Genomic DNA, 20,515 nt, shown 5'->3' on the forward strand with positions numbered 1-20,515 from the left:
AAGCGACCAGAGATCGTTACCTCTACCGCCAGGTGTGTGTATGCTGAGTCCCAGCGTTTCAGATCAGTGTCCCGCACGTCCTCGGCCTTCCGCCAGTAGGGGAGGAGCCGGGGGCGGAGCGGGAGGAGTGGCGCGGGCCCCGCGTGGGTCCTGCCAGAGATCACCTCGGCCCCTTGGAGAGGCAGCCGAGCTGCGGCGGCGCAGGAGGGGGCGTGTTCAGCGAGGGCGCGGCCTCTGAGGGGGGGCGCAGGACACGCATCCCCCGCGATCGCCCGGGCCACTCGGGAGCCTCGCGGCAGCCCGGCGCCCCACTTGGCCATCCGCTCCTTGCCCGCCTCCTCTTGTCACCTCCCGTCTCATCCTTCTCGCTCCTTCCCCGCCGCATACACCGCCATCCGAGTGCCTCAGAGAGCCGGAGGTGGTGTGCGGGGCTGCAGGGCACGACTTCAAGCGGTCCTCAGCTCCGCACTAGGGGGCACGGGCAACAGCATGGACACCAAGCGCTGCTTCGCCAATCGCTTCGATGACTACCAGGGCAGCCTGCTGGCGGGCCAGTGTGAGGAGGCGGTGGCGCCCTTGGTCACCGCCACCATCGAGCGCATCCTCCAGGAGCTTCCCCCACTCGGGGGCGGCGCGGAGGCCCGAGGGGCGACGGCCGGGGCTAGCGCCTGCCAGGGGGGGCTTTATGGCGGCGTGGCCGGAGTGGCGTATATGCTCTACCACGTCTCGCAGAGCCCGCTTTTCGCCACGGCCCGGGAACGCTACCTGCGCTCGGCTAAGCGCCTCATCGACGCGTGCGCCCGCGCTGAGGAGTGGGGCGAACCGGACGCCGACACCCGCGCTGCCTTCCTGCTCGGGGGCGCGGGCGTGTACGCCGTGGCCACGCTCGTATACCACGCCCTGGGCCGGTCCGACTACGTGCAGCCGCTGGGCAAGTTCCGGGCTCTGTGTGCCGTCTGCGCGCCGGTCTCCTTCCTGGAGTGCGGCTCCGACGAGCTGTTCGTGGGCCGCGCGGGTTACCTGTGTGCCGCGCTGGTGCTCAAGCAGAAACTCGCCCAGGAGGTAAGAGGTAGCCCCGGCCGCGGGAGGGCGCTCGCCGCCGCCCCGGCCGCGGGAGGGCGCTCGCCGCCTTCCCGGCCTCCTTTCCCCGGACTCCGTGGCTCGGGCAGCACTGTCCCGGGTTGCTCTCCAAGTCTTTGTTACTCTTGGTGTGGTGCTAGCATTTCTTCAGTCCCTTGAGGTCTATCTCCTGCTCTTGTCCCTCTTCTTTCCTGTCGTTTTCAGTCTCTCATTTGTTGAGATTCGGCGTCTCTGCGCTTTGTTCGTGTTTTTACGTGGCATCACTCCAGATGCCTGTTAGCTTTCTGGGGGATGACAGTGTGGCCCTTTCAAGTAAGATGAAAACCTCAGAAATGGAAGGGATTTCCTTTCCTTTGACTCTGCTGTCAAAAGCTGAGGCATCCTCGAATGTTAGAGTGCTAGAAACTAATGGAACTTTTCGGGGCCGATGTGGAGGTAAGTTGCTTCTGGAGCCCTGGGTCTGTAACCAAGAATCACTGCTCAGCTGTGGGTCTGATGTGTTTACTGTTTTGCTTACTATTCAGTTCAACCCATGGCTCTTATTAAATGCATATCTGATAGGAGTGTCCCCTTTAAAAATACATAAATGTAGACGGAAACGTACCCGGAAATGTACCCCATTGTGGTTGAATGTGCATTATTTCACTTAAAAATATTTGCTTAGGATGGGCAAGACCACAACTTTCTTGACAGGGCAGCTTTTCTTGATGAATAACTTTACAGTGGCTCCTAAAAGTGAATTGGTTTTCACATACATATTTTTTCCTGGACTCACTTTGAAATCAGCATGTGGTTATTAGAAGAGAATATGCCAGTTCCTGTGGAGTAGGAAAAAGAACAAAACTCTGAAGGATCATAATGACTAGAACGGAGAGAGAGGCACTTTCATTCATAATCCACTGGAGCCAACTACTGTTCTAGGGAGGAAGTGACACATTTAACTTGGCTTTATTTAGGTGAGAAAGGCGTTTGAAGAAAAATTAAAGGTATATAGAGTGTTTTAAAAGAGTAATTAACTTAGATCACCTCTACAGAGGCAGACAGGTTTTTTTTTTAATAGCAGGTGAGGTTGATTCAAGTGAGAAAAAAGATTACTAAAGAATGTGCACTGTGTTAGCTGGGCAGCAAAGGTTTATGTCACCAAGTTGTCTTGAAATAGTTTGCTCTGCTTCTGAGTCACTGTTAACTGCCAGCAGTTTTTCAAATGCCCTTCCAGTTGTAGAAAACCTTTTAGAAGGCCACAGAGATATTTACATATCATTTGCATTGCATTTGCATCTGCTCCCCTCACCTTGTAGTCTGGCAGCAGGCAATTTTCAAATTTTTTTTTTCCAATTGTTTTCCTTAATCTTGCCTCTTTCCCTTTCCATGCCTTGAGGCCTTTTTTCCAGAATGGAATGGGAAGAGTGTGTGACCACTAGGTCACACAGGTGGAAGCAGACCAGAAGGACTCTGCCCAAAAACTGGTGGTTCAGGCCAATCTGCAACACTGATCCACAGAAGACATCTATTAAGACCTGTCTTCTGCCCTCCTGCCAAACCAGGTCTTTTTTTTTTTTTTTTTTTTTTTTTTTTTTACTAATCGAGTTGAGGTGCTTTGGCCCCTGCTCCCAGGAGATGGAACAAGCTTCAAGGATAGCAAAAAAAAAAAAAAAAAAAAAAAAAAAAAAAAAAAAAAAAAAAAAAAAAATCCACCACCACCACCAACAAAAACAGGTCTTAACCTGAGCCTGAGCAAACCAGTTAGTTCCAGTGCCAGCTGCAGCTGTGTCAATTCAAGACTTTCTGGCTTGAAAGGTGTAGGGCAGGGGCTAAGCATGCCAGGCTGGAAGCCCTTTGAGGGGAAAGTAGAAGTTTTATACCCCATCCCCTCCCCGCAAATCCTAGCCAGCACAGGACTTTGCCCTCAGTAGGTGATCCATAGACCTTGATTAGATTGAATTGCGAATTTGTGTCATTTCTCTATAAATAATCTCTCAGTATGTCCTGGGTTTCTTCCCCTCCGGTGTCATTTATATTCACATTCCTCTGGCAATTCCCTCAGTTATCGCGCTAATTTAGATCCTCCCCACATTACTGGGCACATCTTTGCCACCTAATAAATAGTTGAATGAATGAATCACCATATATTGGGATTAGTGCAATATACTTTGAGCTAGAATCTCCCACTCAAGCCGTTCCATCTACCTCTAAGAAACAAATATTTCAAAAGACATTTTTCATCATGTTATTTCCCTGCTCAACATACTGCAGTGGCTCCCTATTACTTTTTCTCCAGTGGCTTGTCATCTCACAAAGTTATGATTCTTAAAAATAGCTGAGAAGGCACCACATGATCTAGCCTCCTACACTCCTACTCTACTCCCTGCTCATTCTTCTTCAACCACACTGGCCATCTTCCGTTTTAGTTACTTTCCTGTCTCAGGCTGTTTGTTCTTACAGTTCTTTCTACTTGGAACACTCCCTCTAGATATTTATAGCTAGATCTCTGACCTTGTATAGGTGTGTGTGTGTGTGTGTGTGTATGTGTGTATATATATATATATATATATATATATATATAATTTTTTTTTGAGACAGAGTCTCACTCTATCACCCAGGCTGGAGTGCAGTGGTGCAACCATGGCTCACTGTAGCCTCGACCTCCCGGGCTCAGGTGATCCTCCTACCTCAGCCTCCCAAGTAGGTGACACCACAGGCATGCGCCACCACACCCAGCTAATTTTTTGTATTTTTTGTAGAGACAGAGTTTCACCATGTTGCCTATGCTGTTCTGGAACCCCTGGGCTCAAGTGATCTGCCCGCCTCAGTCTCCTAAAGTGCTGGGATGACAGTCATGAGCCACTGTGCCTGGCCTTGTATAGGTCTTTACTTCCTCAATGAGGCTTTTCCTGACTACCCTATTTAAAATTGCAACCCCACCCTCAACTTATCCCCCTTTCGTGATTTGTTTTACTTAAATTGTTTATCTATGTCTTCGCTGATTAGAATGTAAGCTCCATAAGGGTAGACATTTTTGGTTTCATTGCCAAGACTGCCTGACACATTTTTAGATACCCAGCTTTGTGTGTGTTTGCAAATATCACTCAATTTTAGTGGTGTCCCATTTATCAATATTTTCCTTTACGGTGGTAGTTTTGGTGTCATGTTTAAAGAAATCCTTTCCTACTGCCAGAGTTTCAGTAAATATTTGTTAAATGAATGAATGAATGAATTATAGTTTCTTCCAATTATTTTTCATGGCTTAAGCTCAACCAATAAAGCAGTGCTTCTTAAACTTTAATGTGCTTAGGAATCACCTGCAGATCTTGTAGAGCTGCAAGTTCCTGGGTGATCCTGATGTTGCGGGTCCATAGAGTATGCTTTGAATAGCAAGGCAATACTGTGCTGCATAGGTTTTGGCATTATACCTGCCACCTCTATTAAGGCATACTATAAGACACTATTCTATGAAGCTTGATATGTTTATTTAAAAGGTCTGTAGTTTAGAATGCTGATTACTATATCCTACCTTTCACTCTAAAGACCCACAAGAGGAATTGCTCTCAGATTGTAGAGACAGTAATAGTTGTGTGACTCCTGGCAATTGATTGAATTTTTAAAATCATCAAAATATGTCATGTAACTGATTCTGTTTCTCACTTTGTGTTGGCTACTAGGGACTGTATGGCTAGAATTGTGGTCCATATAAGCTAGCGTACAGTACCTTAGCAGATCTATATTTATGTGTGGACATTTCCCCTGGGTTTATCTAATTTGTTTCTTCCTTAGTTTACCCTTTTCTAGGTTCTTTTCTTTTTATTTGATTTTGTTGTTTGTATTTATGTTTATAAGGTTCAGATATAAGAAAAAGATGTATGTGTATGTGGCAAGAGACAGAGAATCCCTCTCTCCAGGCATGTATTTTCACTTAACTTGGCCTTCCTGGAATAGCTCCAAGGGTTTCTTAGGCAGATATCCTTGAGCAATGGGGCATTGAAGTCTCAAGAAATCATGCCATAAAAACTTATATTGGGCCCATTCGGCTTTCCACTGATTGGTGGAAATGTAGCAGACAATGGCAGAGGGATTCTGGGGAGACCTAGGATCTCAGTTAAAATAATAATTCTGCCACTGAGTGATCTTGGAAAAAATATTTTAACATCGTTGAGGCTTAATTTCCTCACCTGTAAATTGATTAATAAGAGCTTCTTCGTTGACTTGTTCTGGTTTTCTTTCATTCATTCAGTAAATGTCAGGTTTCTACACGGTGTGAGGCAATTTACTAGATGCTTGGGTTCAGTAGTGAACCAAAAATAAAAGTCTGTTGGTGAAGAAAAAAATAACATCAGTGTTTTTAGATAAGTGCTCTTAGGGATGTAATCAGGAACTAACTGAGGACAGGTGGGAAAGGGGAGGGCTGCTGTTTGGTAGGAAAGCTTCTCTGTGGAGGCAGCGTCCTGGCTTATCACTAGAGCATGGGAACCAAGTGGCTGCTCTAAGAACAGGCATTCCAGGCAGAGGGCAAGAGCCCCTAAGGTAGGAAATGACTTGGACATTTCAAAGAAATAGAAGGAGGCTAGCATGGCTGGAGCAGAGAGAGAGCAGGGGATAGAGGAGTTTGAAACCATGGAAGGAGACATGAGCAGGGTAAAATCAGATCCTGGAGGCCCAAGTTAGTCAAAGTTAGGAGTCTGCATTTGTTTCGTGTTTAAAGGAGGAAATATCTTGATCTGACTTACCTTTTAGAAAGATCGCCCTGGTTTTCTGTATTAAGAGTGGATTGAAAATATTAAGAATGATAACAAGGGGGACTGGTTGTGGGGGGTTTAAACCCCTTTTGTGCCAAGGCCTCTTCTTAGAATAATATTTTTAAATGCATAAAATAAAACACACAGAATTACAAAGGAAGTCAATTATATTGCAACCATGTTACCAAAACATTTTTAAAATGTGTGAGCAGTAGCGTATGTGCTCCTTTATCAACACATTAAATAAGATTTTACAGCAGGCTAAAGGATGATGATACTTTTGAAACAGTGATGAGAGTCAATGATATTTTGAGATACCTTCCACAGCTACAGTGTGGTATGCATCTGTGATTTCTGTAGGTGACAAAGTCACAAGTACAACTAGTGGTTTGTAGTTTACATTTGTAATGAAATGCTAAATTGTTTAAGTAAGCTGGGAAACATGTAGATGTGATTTTATTTCCCCAGCCAAAGGAGACTGGTTTGGAAGTTGCTGTGATGACCAGTCCTAGATAAAGTACCTAGCACAGTGCTTGGCACATAGTAGCTGCTAAATGGAATCAATGGTAGCCTTTTTCGCTACTACTAACAGAAAAACTAAGGTAATTCTGAATATCAGATAGAAAATGATACTCAATATGACGTATCTATCTTCCTGCTGTGATTTGAAAACAACAACAACAACAAATTATTGCAAAGTTGTTAATTGGGTCTTTGGCTCATTTCTAAGGCAGGTGGTTGGCAGCTGTATAAAGGGCAATGCTTTTAGCTGTAAATAACAAAATGCCCAATAAAAAGTCATCTAAATAATGAGAACATTTATTACCTCACTTAGCAAGGAGTGGAAAACTAGGCCACTCCAGGATTGTTTCAACAACTCAGGAGAGTTATCTGAATCCAAGCTCTTTCCAGCCATTTTCTCTGCTATTCTCAGTGTTTCAGCTGTTTCACCTTTCAATGTTGTAAGATGGCTGCTGTCATTGCAAACATCGTGTTCCCCTAACTGAAGTGGTGAGGGAATGTCTGAGGCTTTTTTTCCCCCTGCGTCTTTTTCTAAAGTCATGTAGAACATTCTATCCTAGAAGAATTTCCCTCTGACTCATTGCCCAGCACTTGGTCATTAGCCAGTTCTAGTTTCAGGGAGGCTGGGAAGGCTAGTGTTTTTATTTTTAACCTTGATCATTGACAGGTACCGACATGAAAAAAGGGAGAAGGAAATGGTTGCTGGTTGGTTACCAAAGCATCTGCCATTTGGCGTCCCTTGGCAAGGTCTGTCTTGTGACCTCCTTTATCCATTCGCTTTTCATCTCTTTGGTGTTTCTTTTCCCTTTTCCAGGTCACCTCCATGTGTCATGACACCTGTAAGGTATCTTGTTTTTGCTGTCAGCTAGTTGCCAATTAAATAAAAGCTAAGATATTAACTATTAATTAAGATTTAAACTAGCAAAGTTTGGGGAATATATTTTATGGCAGCAACTGTGTTTTTCCTACCTTTTCTTAAAAATTATTTCTCTCATCAAAGATATAAAACAAAATGAGTCTTTATTTATTAAAAATTTGTTTTAGGCCAGGCACGGTGGCTCATGCCTGTAATCCCAGCACTTTGGGAGGCCGAGGCGGGCAGATCACATGAGATCAGGAGTTCGAGACCAGCCTGGACAACATAGTGAAACCCTGTCTCTACTAAAAATACAAAAATTAGCTGGGCATGGGGGTAGGTGCCTGTAATCCTAGCTACTCAGGAGGCTGAGGTAGGAGAATCGCTTGAACCCGGGAGGCGGAGGTTGCAGTGAGCCGAGATTGCACCACTACACTCCACCCTGGGCGGCAGAGTGAGACTCCATCTCTAAAAAAAAAAAAAAAAAATTATTTTAAAAGTTAACATGTTTTTTCTTTTTTTAGAAGTCTATTCCATAAAATACCTGTATTTTATCCACTTATACAAATTATCATATTATACATATATTATACAGCTTGCTTTCTTGCTTAATGTACATTGGACATCTTTGCATATTGTATAGAGAGATGTAACATGTAACATTCTTTATACTGGTTCCATTTAATGGTTATACTGTAACCCTTATTGATGGACATTTGGGTTGATTCCAGTTTTTCTCCTTTTTTTGCTATCACAAATAGTGCCATAAATAATATACATGCATATACATATACAGTAGTCCCACCGTATCTGCCAGGGATATGTTCCAAGACCGCCAGTGGATGCCTGGAACCGTGGATAGTACCAAACGCTATATATACTACTTTTCTGATCTGATACCTGAGACACTTACTAAGTGACCAAGGGGCAGGTGGTTTACAGAGTAGATATGCTGGAAAAAGGGATGATTCATGCCCCAGGTGGGAAGGAGAATGATGTCCCCAAATTTTATCATACTACTCAAAATGGCATGAAATTTAAAACTTATGAATTGTTTATTTCTGGAATTTTCCAGGTAGTATTTTTGGACCTCGGATGTCTGCTGGTAACTGAAACCACAGAAAGCAAAACCTTGGATAAAAGAGGACTGCTGTAAAATGCATATATACATATATAATGTATACATGTAATATATATGTGTGTATATGTATATATCTTTTCATATATGTATTTTTGCCTACTTTTGCAAGTATCTATGTAGGGTAAATTTTTAAAACACAATTGCTGGGTCAAAGTTTACCAATATTTTTTATTTGATAGAGGATTATCAAATTGCCCTCCAAAAATGTTCTACCAATTTCTATTCTCTCCATCAGCATTTGGGAGTGCCTGTGTTCTCACTGGGTTTCATCAGAGTTTTTAATATATGCTAAACTGACGAGTATAAAATTAGGATGGAGGTTTCCAGGGTAGAAACTGAGTGTCCTTATTATTCCTTTCAACTTTTACCAAACAAAATGCATGTGTAGGATTTCATTCAGTCTTTGGATTTGAGCGGTCCCCATTTTTCAGGCAGGTGTGTGTTGCATACTGCGTAAGTAAAGCCTGAAGTTTGGCTTGAAATGGCAGCAGGGTTGGGCAAGCTGGATTTTTGTAGGCTGGGTTCAATTCCTAATTGCCTGATTACAGATCTACCAGGAAGCAGGCACATCTATGGGCTACAGCTTAGACCCTTTGTTATGCATGACCCAGAACCCAGTGAATGATAAAATGCAGTGATGTAATAAGGACTAACGATGACTGATCACTTATTTCCACACACTGTTGTAAGTTTTTTTCATGTATTATGTCACTTTTCAAAATGTACCTAAGTGTAATTTTGTTTGTTAAAATTTTTTATTTTTAATTCACAATCATTATATATATTTATGGAGTACAATGTAATGTTTTGATACATGTGTACATTGTGGAATGAGCAAATCAGGCTAATTAACATATCCATCACCTGGCATACTTATCATTTCTTTGTGGTGAGAACATTTAAAATCCAATTTTAGCAACTTTGAAGTATAGAATACATTATTATTAACTATAGTCACCTTGCTGTGCAGAAGATCATCATAACTTATTCCTCCTGTGTAACTGAAACTTTGTACCCTTTTACCAACTTCTCCCCTTTCCCTCCCCATTTCCCCCCACCCACCTCCAGCTTCTGGCAATTACCATTCTACTCTCACCTTCTATGAGTTTGACTTTTTGAGGTTCTACATATAATACTGTCACAGAATACTACCAACAACTTTATAACATGGGCAACATTATTATCTCCATCATATCCAGTAGGGAAACTGAGGAACAGAGAGGTTGAGAAACTTGTTCCAGATCACACAGCTAGTCAGTGGCAGAGATGGGGTTCCATCTTCCCCAGGCTGGTTGCCAAATCTGTGATTTCAATTGGTGATCCTCATATTTTAATGTGCATACAAACCCCAGGGATCTTGTTAAAAATCACCTTTTAGCTCAGTGAGTCTGGAGTGTGGCTCATGATTCTGCATCTCTACTGAGCTTCAGGTGATGCCGCTCTTGCTGGTTTATGGAGCAAACTTGAGCACAACACTCTGAATTACAATTTTTTCCCCAATTTTATGGGGTTGCCTGTCAACAAATGTAACTGCTCCTACAAACTTCATGATTTTCATCATTTTTTCTTGTACTGAGGATGACTTCTTCCACAGGTGCAAGAATACCAGCTCTCTGGTTTGTGGGTTATACTGAAGGAAAGAATCACTTCCTGCTGCATCTCCTTGTAGGTTTAAGGGATATGTTGACATCTACCGAATGAATGAGAAAATGCATGGATTTCTTTTTCCTAATAGATGTAATTTTTCACTGTATACAGCAAGTTTTTCGAATTCCTTTAAAGGCCCAAACAAATCACATCCCAGCAATTTTAAATTATTTCATGGTAATTCAAGAGACACCTTATTACATCATTCCCAAACAGAAAGCATGAGCCTGATAATCATGATACTAAGCCTATTTTAGAGTCATTCCACTGATTTTACCTGTTTGACGTAAAGTAGTGCTTCTCCTCCAACTCTAAATCAATTTAAACTTAAAATGATCAGACATCTTCCTTTTTATTTTCTAATCACAATGATTTAACAGACCTACTCAAAATAATGTAGAAAGCTTTAGATACAGTCTATTTATGTCTTTTCATCTGTTAATATACATTCCACGAAAACCCGAACTTATTATTTGTATTATAATTTTTTTATTATACTTTAAGTTCTAGGGTACATGTGCACACTGTGCAGGTTTGTTACATATGTATATACGTGCCATGTTGGTGTGCTGCACCCATTAACTCGTCATTTACATTAGGTATATCTCCTAATGCTATCCCTCCCCGCTCCCCACATCCCACAACAGGCCCTAGTGTGTGATGTTCCCCTTCCTGTGTCCAAGTGTTCTCATTGTTCAATTCCCACCTATGAGTGAGAACATGCGGTGTTTGGTTTTCTGTCCTTGCGATAGTTTGCTGAGAATGATGGTTTCCAGCTTCATCCATGTCCCTACAAAGGACATGAACTCATCCTTTTTTATGGCTGCATAGTATTCCATGGTGTATATGTGCCACATTTTCTTAATCCAGTCTATCATTGATGGACATTTGGGTTGGTTCCAAGTCTTTGCTATTGTGAATAGTGTGGCAATAAACATACGTGTGCATGTGTCTTTATAGTAGCATGACTTACAATCCTCTGAGTGTATACCCGGTAATGGGATGGCTGGATCAAATGGTATTTCTAGTTCTATATCCCTGAGGAATCGCCACACTGTCTTCCACAATGGTTGAACTTGTTTACAGTCCCACCAACAGTGTAAAAGTGTTCCTGTTTCCCCACATGCTCTCCAGCACCTGTTGTTTCCTGACTTTTTAATGATCGTCATTCTAACTGGTGTGAGAGGGTGTCTCATCATAGTTTTGATTTGCATTTCTCTGATGGCCAGTGATGATGAGCATTTTTTCATGTGTCTTTTGGCTGCATAAATGTCTTCTTTTGAGAAGTGTCTGTTCATATCCTTCGCCCACTTGTTGATGGGGTTGTTTGTTTTTTTCTTGTAAATTTGTTTGAGTTCTTGTAAATTTGTTTGAGTAAATTTGGTTGAGTTCTTGTAGATTCTGGATATTAGTCCTTTGTCAGATGAGTAGATTGCAAAAATTTTCTCTTATTCTGTAGGTTGCCTGTTCACTCTGATGGTAGTTTCTTTTGCTGTGCAGAAGCTCTTCAGTTTAATGAGATCCCATTTGTCAATTTTGACTTTTGTTGCCATTGCTTTTGGTGTTTTAGACATGAAGTCCTTGCCCATGCCTATGTCCTGAATGGTATTACCTAGGTTTTCTTCTAGGGTTTTTATGGTTTTAGGTCTAACATTTAAGTCTTTAATCCATCTTGAATTAATTTTTGTATCAGGTGTAAGGAAGGGATCCAGTTTCACCTTTCTACATATGGCTAGCCAGTTTTCCCAGCACTATTTGTTAAATAGGGAATCCTTTCCCCATTTCTTGTTTTTGTCAGGTTTGTCAAAGATCAGATGGTTGTAGATGTCTGGTATTGTTTCTGAGGGCTCTGTTCTGTTCCATTGATCTATATCTCTGTTTTGGTACCAGTACCATGCTGTTTTGGTTACTGTAGCCTTGTAGTATAGTTTGAAGTCAGGTAGCGTGATGCCTCCAGCTTTGTTCTTTTGGCTTAGGATTGACTTGGCAATGCAGGCTCTTTTTTGATTCCATATGAACTTTAAAGTAGTTTTTTCCAGTTGTGTGAAGAAAGTCATTGGTAGCTTGATGGGGATGGCATTGAATCTATAAATTACCTTGGGCAGTATGGCCATTTTCACGATATTGATTCTTCCTATCCATGAGCATGGAATGTTCTTCCATTTGTTTGTATCCTCTTTTATTTCATTGTGCAGTGGTTTGTAGTTCTCCTTGAAGAGGTCCTTCACATCCCTTGTAAGTTGGACTCCTAGGTATTTTATTCTCTTTGAAGCAACTGTGAATGGGAGTTCACTCATGATTTGGCTCTCTGTTTGTCTATCATTGGTGTAGAAGAATGCTTCTGATTTTTGCACATTGATTTTGTATCCTGAGACTTTGCTGAAGTTGCTTATCAGCTTAAGGAGATTTTGGGATGAGACAATGGGGTTTTCTAGATATACAATCATGTTATCTGCAAACAGGGACAATTTGACTTCCTCTTTTCCTAATTGAATACCTTTTATTTCTTTCTCCTGCCTGATTGCCCTGGCCAGAACTTCCAATACTGTGTTGAATAGGAGTGGTGAGAGAGGGCATCCCTGTCTTTTGCCAGTTTTCAAAGGGAATGCTTCCAGTTTTTGCCCATTCAGTATGATATTGGCTGTGTGTTTGTCATAGATAGCTCTTATTATTTTGAGATACGTCCCATCAATACCTAATTTACTGAGAGTTTTTAACATGAAGGGCTGTTTAATTTTGTCAAAGGTCTTTTCTGCATCTGTTGAGATAATTGTGTGGTTTTTGTCTTTGGTTCTGTTTATATGCTGGATTACGTTTATTGATTTGCATATGTTGAACCAGCCTTGCATCCCAGGGATGAAGCCCACTTGATCATGGTGGATAAGCTTTTTGATGTGCTGCTGGATTCGGTTTGCCAGCATTTTTTTGAGGATTTTTGCCTCGATGTTCATCAGGGATATTGGTCTAAAATTCTCTTTTTTGGTTGTGTCTCTGCCAGGCTTTGGTATCAGGATGATGCTGGCCTCATAAAATGAGTTAGGGAGGATTCCCTCTTTTTCTATTGATTGGAATAGTTTCAGAAGGAATGGTACCAGCTCCTCCTTGTACCTCTGGTAGAATTCGGCTGTGAATCCATCTGGTCCTGGACTTTTTTTTGTTGGTAAGCTATTAATTATTGCCTCAGTTTCAGAGCCTGTTATTGGTCTATTGAGAGATTCAACTTCTTCCTGGTTTATTGTTGGGAGGGTGTATGTGTCGAGGAATTAATCCATTTCTTCTAGGTTTTCAAGTTTATTTGCGTAGAGGTGTTTATAATATTCTCTGATGGTAGTTTGTATTTCTGTGGGATCGGTGGTGATATCCCCTTTATCATTTTTTATTGTATCTATCTGATTCTTCTATTAGTCTTGCTAGCAGTCTATCAATTTTGTTGATCTTTTCAGCTCCTGGATTCATTAATTTTTTGAAGGGTTTTTTGTGTCTCTATCTCCTTCAGTTCTGCTCTGATCTTAGTTATTTCTTGCCTTCTGCTAGTTTTTGAGTGTGTTTCCTCTTGCTTCTCTAGTTCTTTTAATTGTGATGTTAGGGTGTCAATTTTAGATCTTTCCTGCTTTCTCTTGTGGGCATTTAGTCCTATAAATTTCCCTCTACACACTGCTTTAAATGTGTCCCAAAGATTCTGGTATGTTGTGTCTTTGTTCTCGTTGGTTTCAGAGAACATCTTTATTTCTCCCTCATTTCGTTACGTACCCAGTAGTCATTCAGGAGCAGATTGTTCAGTTTCCATGTGGTTGAGTGGTTTTCAGTGAGTTTCTTAATCCTGAGTTCTAGTTTGATTGCACTGTGGTCTGAGAGACAGTTTGTTATAATTTCTGTTCTTTTACATTTGCTGAGGAGTGCTTTACTTCCAACTATGTGGTCAATTTTGGCATAGGTGTGGTGTGGTGCTGAAAAGAATGTATATTCTGTTGATTTGGGGTGGAGAGTTCTGTAGATGTCTATTAGGTCTGCTTGGTGCAGAGCTGAGTTCAATTCCTGGATATCCTTGTTAACTTTCTGTCTCATTGATCTGTCTAATGTTGACAGTGGGGTGTTAAAGTCTCCCATTATTATTGTGTGGGAGTCTAAGTGTCTTTCTAGGTCTCTAAGGACTTGCTTTATGAATCTGGGTGCTCCTGTATTGGGTGCATATACATTTAGGATAGTTAGCTCTTCTTGTTGAATTGATCCCTTTACTATTATGTAATGCCCTTCTTTGTCTCTTTTGATCTTTGTTGGTTTAAAGTCTGTTTTATCAGAGACTAGGATTGCAACCCCTGCCTTTTTTTGTTTTCCATTTGCTTGGTAGATCTCCCTCCATCCCTTTATTTTGAGCCTATGTGTGTCTCTGCATGTGAGATGGGTTTCCTGAATACAGCACAGTGATGGGTCTTGACTCTGTATCCAATTTGCCGGTCTGTGTCTTTGAATTGGAGCATTTAGCCCATTTACATTTAAGGTTAATATTGTTATGTGTGAATTTGATCCTGTCATTATGATGTTAGCTGGTTATTTTGCTCATTAGTTGATGCAGTTTCTTCCTAGCCTTGATGGTCTTTACAATTTGGCATGTTTTTACAGTGGCTGGTACCGGTTGTTCCTTTCCATGTTTAGTGCTTCCTTCAGGAGCTCTTTTAGGGCAGGCCTGGTGGTGACAAAATCTCTCAGCATTTGCTTGTCTGTAAAGGATTTTATTTCTCCTTCACTTATGAAGCTTAGTTTGGCTGGATAGGAAATTTTGGGTTGAAAATTCTTTTCTTTAAGAATGTTGAATATTGGCCCCCACTCTCTTCTGGCTTGTAGAGTTTCTGCCGAGAGATCCACTGTGAGTCTGATGGGCTTCCCTTTGTGGGTAACCCGACCTTTCTGTCTGGCTACCCTTAACGTTTTTTCCTTCATTTCAACTTTGGTGAATCTGACCGTTATGTGTCTTGGAGTTGATGTTCTTGAGGAGTATCTTTGTGGCGTTCTCTGCATTTCCTGAATTTGAATGTTGGCCTGCCTTGCTAGGTTGGGGAAGTTCTCCTGGATAATATCCTGCAGAGTGTTTTCCAGCTTGGTTCCGTTCTCCCCATCACTTTCAGGTACACTAGTCAGACGTACATTTGGTCTTTTCACATAGTCCCATATTTCTTGGAGGCTTTGTTCGTTTCTTTTTATTCTTTTTTCTCTAAACTTCTCTTCTCACTTTATTGCATTCATTTCATCTTCCATCACTGATACCCTTTCTTCCTGTTGATCAAATTGGCTACTGAAGCTTGTGCATTCGTCATGTAGTTCTCGTGCCATGGTTTTCAGCTCCATCAGGTCATTTAAGGACCTCTCTACACTAGTTGTTCTAGTTAGCCATTCATCTAATCTTTTTTCAAGGTTTTAAATTTCTTTGCGATGGGTTCAAACTTCCTCCTTTAGCTCAGAGAAGTTTGATCGTCTGAAGCCTTCTTCTCTCAACTCATCAAAGTCATTCTCTGTCCAGCTTTATTCCGTTGCTGGTGAGGAGCTGCGTTCCTTTGGAGGAGGAGAGGCGCTCTGATTTTTAGAATTTTCAGGTTTTCTGCTCTGGTTTTTCCCCATCTCTGTGGTTTTATCTACCTTTGGTCTTTGATGATGGTGATGTACAGATGGGGTTTTGGTGTGGATGTGCTTTCAGTTTGTTAGTTTTCCTTCTAACAGTCAGGACCCTCAGCTTCATGTCTGTTGGAGTTTGCTGGAGGTCCACTCCAGACGCTATTTGCCTGGGTATCAGCAGCAGAGGCTGCAGAACAGCGAATATTGCTGAACAGCAAATGTTGCTGCCTGATCGTTCCTCTGGAGGTTTCATTTCAGAGGGGTACCTGGCTGTGTGAGGTGTCAGTCTACCCCTACTAGGGGGTGCCTCCCAGTTAGCCTACTCAGGGGTCAGGGACCCACTTGAGGAGGCAGTCTGTCCGTTCTCAGATTTCAAATTCCATGCTGGGAGAACCACTACTCTCTTCAAAGCTGTCAGACAGGGACATTTAAGTCTGCAGAGGTTTCTGCTGCCTTTTGTTCAGCTATGCCCTGCCCCCAGAGGTGGAGTCTACAGAGGCAGGCAGGCCTCCTTGAGCTGCGGTGGGCTCCACCAAGTTCGAGCTTCCTGGCCACTTTGTTTACCTCCTCAAGCCTTAGCAATGGCGGGCGCCCCTCCCCCAGCCTTGCTGCTGCTGTGCAGTTCGATCTCAGACTGCTGTGCTAGCAAGGAGCGAGGCTCCGTGGGCGTGGGACCCTCTGAGCCATGCACAGGATATAATCTCCTGGTGTGCCGTTTGCTAAGACCCTTGGAAAAGTGCAGTATTAGGGTGGGAGTGACCCGGTTTTCCAGGTGCCATCTGTCACAGCTTTGCTTGGCTAGGAAAGGGAATTCCATGACCCTTTGTGCTTCCCGGGTGAGGGGATGCCTCGCCCTGCTTTGGCTCACACTTGGTGCACTGCACCCACTGTCCTGCACCCACTTTCTGACAAGCCCCAGTGAAATGGACCCAGTACCTTAGTTGGAAATGCAGAAATCACCCATCTTCTGCGTCTCTCACACTGGGAGCTGTAGACTGGAGCTGTTCCTATTTGGCCATCTTGGAACCACATCTGTATTATAATTATTTAAAGAGAACATAGTTCGTAATTTTTTGTTACAGAGTAAATGGAAAAATAAACACAGTAAAACTTGTTTTAAATGAACTTAATTATTTATTTTGCCAATAACTAAACTCACAGTGCTCTGTAAGGAGATTGTTTTAATGGAATTTTATTAAATGTATTGGCCTTTGAATGTGAAAATGATAGATTATATTAATTTCTTACTAACTTCTTCACTAATTACACTTTTGCTGGTTAATTTAGTAAATGATGTTTGTCATGTGATTGGCTCCAACACAATATACGATGGATTTCCTCCAAGTGACAGGGCAGTCCTGTAGTGTCCCCACATGGTAATGGTCTCTAGGTAAACTGGTTCAACAGTTCATGATGTGTCCAAGTCTTTCTCTTCATGATTCAACTTTACAAGTTCATCTCTGACCACCAGTCAAGTACCATGTCTTGACTGGTTTGTCTCATAAAAAAACAAGTTGTTTTCATTATACACATGCACGCACACAGATATATGTATGCATGTGTATATAAGATACACACACATGCACACATCACTAAACTCTTCCTAATTATTTTCTTTATGGTTTTAGTTACTAGGGAAACCTACCAAGATAACAGGCCCATTATTCTTGGGGTGCTAGCCACTTGATCAAACTGAATTTTCAAGAAGTATTTGATCTTTCTTTTTGCAAGCTGAATAAAGGAGTGTTTTGTGTAAGATCAGATTTTCTTTTCTGAATAGCTTTAACCATTCAATGAACCAGAGAAATGAACGACTTTGGCCTGTTAAAGTGTGAGTATGGCTATCTGAGTCATAAAGAAGCTGTTTTTCAGATGAGAGACAAAGTCTTACAGACTTCATTGGTAAGAACATCTAAATGAGAAGTGGCAAAACAAATATTGGTTATGGCATTATTCGCAGTTAGCTGTTACTGTGCCCATCTGCTGGCTCCATTGCTTTGCATGGAATGGATTCCCCGTGCTCAGTGGTGTGTTGAAATCTGGTGTCTATGGCAGCAAAAGCATCACCAATCTCAAAGCAAGCACTGTTGGTACCAGCTGAATCTCCACTCACACAACGACTTTAGGAAGGAGACACAGTCTGACAGACTTTATGGCTATCTAAAGCCAAAGAGATCCAGTGTCTAACCAGAAACAATATATTGTCCTTATGCATATATCATTAACATAATCTTGCTTTTTAAAATGTTTTTTTTTCTTCTGAGACAAAAAGAATTGCACATTTATTACAAATTGCAATTGTTGAAATAGTCGGGACTCTCAATGAAGAAATTAAAGCGTGATGGTTAAGAACAGCCTTTTCAGATTCAGGTAGCCTTGGGATTGTTGGACTCCACTGCAATATCTGATTGACTTTAAGCAAGTTACTTAGCATCCCTGAGGCTTAATTTCTTCACCAACAAAATGCAATTCAAGCAGCACCTACCTCATAGGTGTGCTAGGAAGGGCCATGAGAATGTGTGGTAACGTGCTTGGCAGAGGATGTTCCCAGGCATAGACTAAGAATTCCCTCTGTCAGCCATGATTTTGAGTATTGGTGGGCTTCAGCATAGGGTGATGAGACAGTGTAACTGCATTTACACTGGGATGGAGTACTCCACCAAATGTCAGTATCTGTGATTCTTTTTTCTTGAATCTATCTGACAACTATAAACCATCCTTCAACCTACTACTTGGTGAAGACAGTGGCTGCCAGTGTTCTGGATATTGATTCTGAGTATTGGTGTGCTTTAGTGTAGGGTGCTAAAGCAGTCTACATTGACTAAATAGCATATGTATTCTTTTGGATGTTCAGCCAATCTGTCTTATATTCCCTGTGGTGGCATTCAGAGCTGCTATGTCCTGGATGGCAACAGCAAAGCTTTGAGATTTTCACACAGAGGCCTTAAAGGGCTGGAGGGAAGCCCTCTGCTCTGCCATGCAGGAGATTAAGCTGAGCTGCTCAGGCAGATTATATGTCAAAGTAAATTGAGTGGGCATCACCCCTAAAACAAGAACTTATGTGAATTACTCTGCACTTCCTCCAGGGAAAGGGTTCTTTTCTCTTTTAAAAACTGTAGGATCTTTGCATTGTTATAGGAATTGGCTTTCTTGTCTCTGATTTGTGCTTCTTGGAGTAAATCACCTGATTGGCTTGAAGATACTGTAAATTGCCATATAGGTGTTGTTGGAATATTTGCTTCTTGCTCTGTTCCCTACTCCAACCCCCTATTCTGAGTGGTGGATTCAATAAGCTATTTTTTGCTCTTAAGTTCTCGTCTTTGTTTCTAGAGATAATTTGCTTACATAGCACTAATTCAGATTTTCAGAGGAATTTCAATAGTTGTGACACTGTCAAAATGACAACTTCAAATGAGTTTTCCTCAGCAAATGTTCCAGGTCATGTACATTTATTAGCTTGTTTCAGAAAACGGTTAATACAGTTAAGGATTCTTTCAAGTGTTTCTTCAGCTACTGGGCTCAGAAATTATTTTTTTCTTGCATTAATAGACTCCTCTATTAGTATTTGAAAGCTGTGTGATATAAAGCTATGTGACTCACTGTCAGTTTTACAAACTTAAATCTGAACTTCACTCTTTCATTCCTAGCTCCTATTTATATTCATTTATCACATAATGCTTTTGATATTAACAACTACACTACTCTAATAATAAAGCTATAATTATGACTTTCCCCTATCCCTAATCGGGGCTGGGGGTGTCATGTGTATTGATTAGCTCTGCTTATGATCTTCAGTACCACACCAACTGGGTTCTAAGTCTTGGCTTTAATCTCCATGTGGGTCTGTTATTTTTTTTTCTGACACAAGAGTTTCTTACACGTGAACATGCATTAGAATCCCTTGAGGGCTTGTTAAAACACACATCGCTGGGCTCCACTCCCTAAATTTCTGGAGATGGGCCTCAGAATTTTCACTTTTAACAAGTTCCCAGTGATACTGCTACTGCTGCTGCTGGTCTGGGGAATACATTTCGAGAACGAATTTCTTAGACTGTACCCTTAACCTTGGCCAAACATCTCTGAAATGTGGGAACTAGGTGAGGTCATATGGCAGCAGTACCATAAACTTATCACCACCGGAAAATAAATCAAAGGATAAGACTTACTGTGTGACAGGCACTAAGATAAGCATATTTTCTTCATTTTATAGGTGAGAAAATTGTGACTTAGAGAGGTTTAGTAACTTGCCTATCATCACACAGCTAGTAAAGTAGTAGAACCCACGTTTGTCTGACTATATAACTTCTTAATTTCTATAGATTTAAGTCAGGTAATCTGTCTGCATGTTTTTCTTCTAAAGCACACACTTCCAAGAGGATCTTGGGCTTGCACCCCAAGATGTTTGGAAGAATAGCCTGAACTCAACTCAACACTAGAAAGGTTCAGGAATTGGAGGTTCCAGGTGTCTCTGGTGGTAGTGGGGGTGTGGGTCATGTATGAAAACAGAATTAGTTGCAAGTTTGATAAACAGTGGTTAGACTCCCAGATACTTTCCCAAATCTGAGTAACCAGATGATGGTCTTAGGCCAGATTTCCCAAAGATGACCCTGAGATGTGGATTCATATGGAATTGTTGATTAAGGAAGTGTTCCAAGGAGAAACCAGTATAAGAATGGGGAAAGTAGGAAGCAGTGAATGGAAGGAAATGAAGCAGGAGTGTGATCTTAGGCTAAATTCCAGCCTCTGTCTCATCTTGTAGGGAAGCTTTAGAGTGTGTATTACACTCTAGGCTAGAGGTACACTGTTGTACCAGTAATGAGCTTCAGGTGGTGGGGGGGGGTATGTAAATTTTCAGGTACTACAGACTCTCTTGGCATGCTGCTGAAGTTGTACTTGTAGCCCAAAAGTAGGGCTCTAAAGAAGCCTGCAGGT

At 41.7% G+C, this 20,515-nt stretch overlaps 1 protein-coding gene across 2 annotated transcripts in view; it reads left to right on the plus strand.

Annotated features, from left to right (window-relative positions):
• The first annotated feature begins 225 nt into the window (after positions 1 to 225).
• The window catches only part of LANCL3 (LanC like family member 3), a 108,190-nt gene continuing 87,900 nt past the window's right edge, over positions 226 to 20,515 (plus strand). The window contains exon 1 of one of the 2 annotated variants that reach the window (XM_003317420.4): positions 226 to 1,062. In XM_003317420.4, the coding sequence (XP_003317468.1) occupies positions 490 to 1,062 (573 nt within the window). In that variant the 5' untranslated portion in view covers positions 226 to 489. The remainder of the gene's footprint in view (positions 1,063 to 20,515) is intronic. The other variant, XM_016943516.3, reaches the window with a different exon arrangement.

The sequence above is a fragment of the Pan troglodytes genome, chromosome X, assembly GCF_028858775.2.
Source record: "Pan troglodytes isolate AG18354 chromosome X, NHGRI_mPanTro3-v2.0_pri, whole genome shotgun sequence".
Taxonomy (NCBI): domain Eukaryota; kingdom Metazoa; phylum Chordata; class Mammalia; order Primates; family Hominidae; genus Pan; species Pan troglodytes.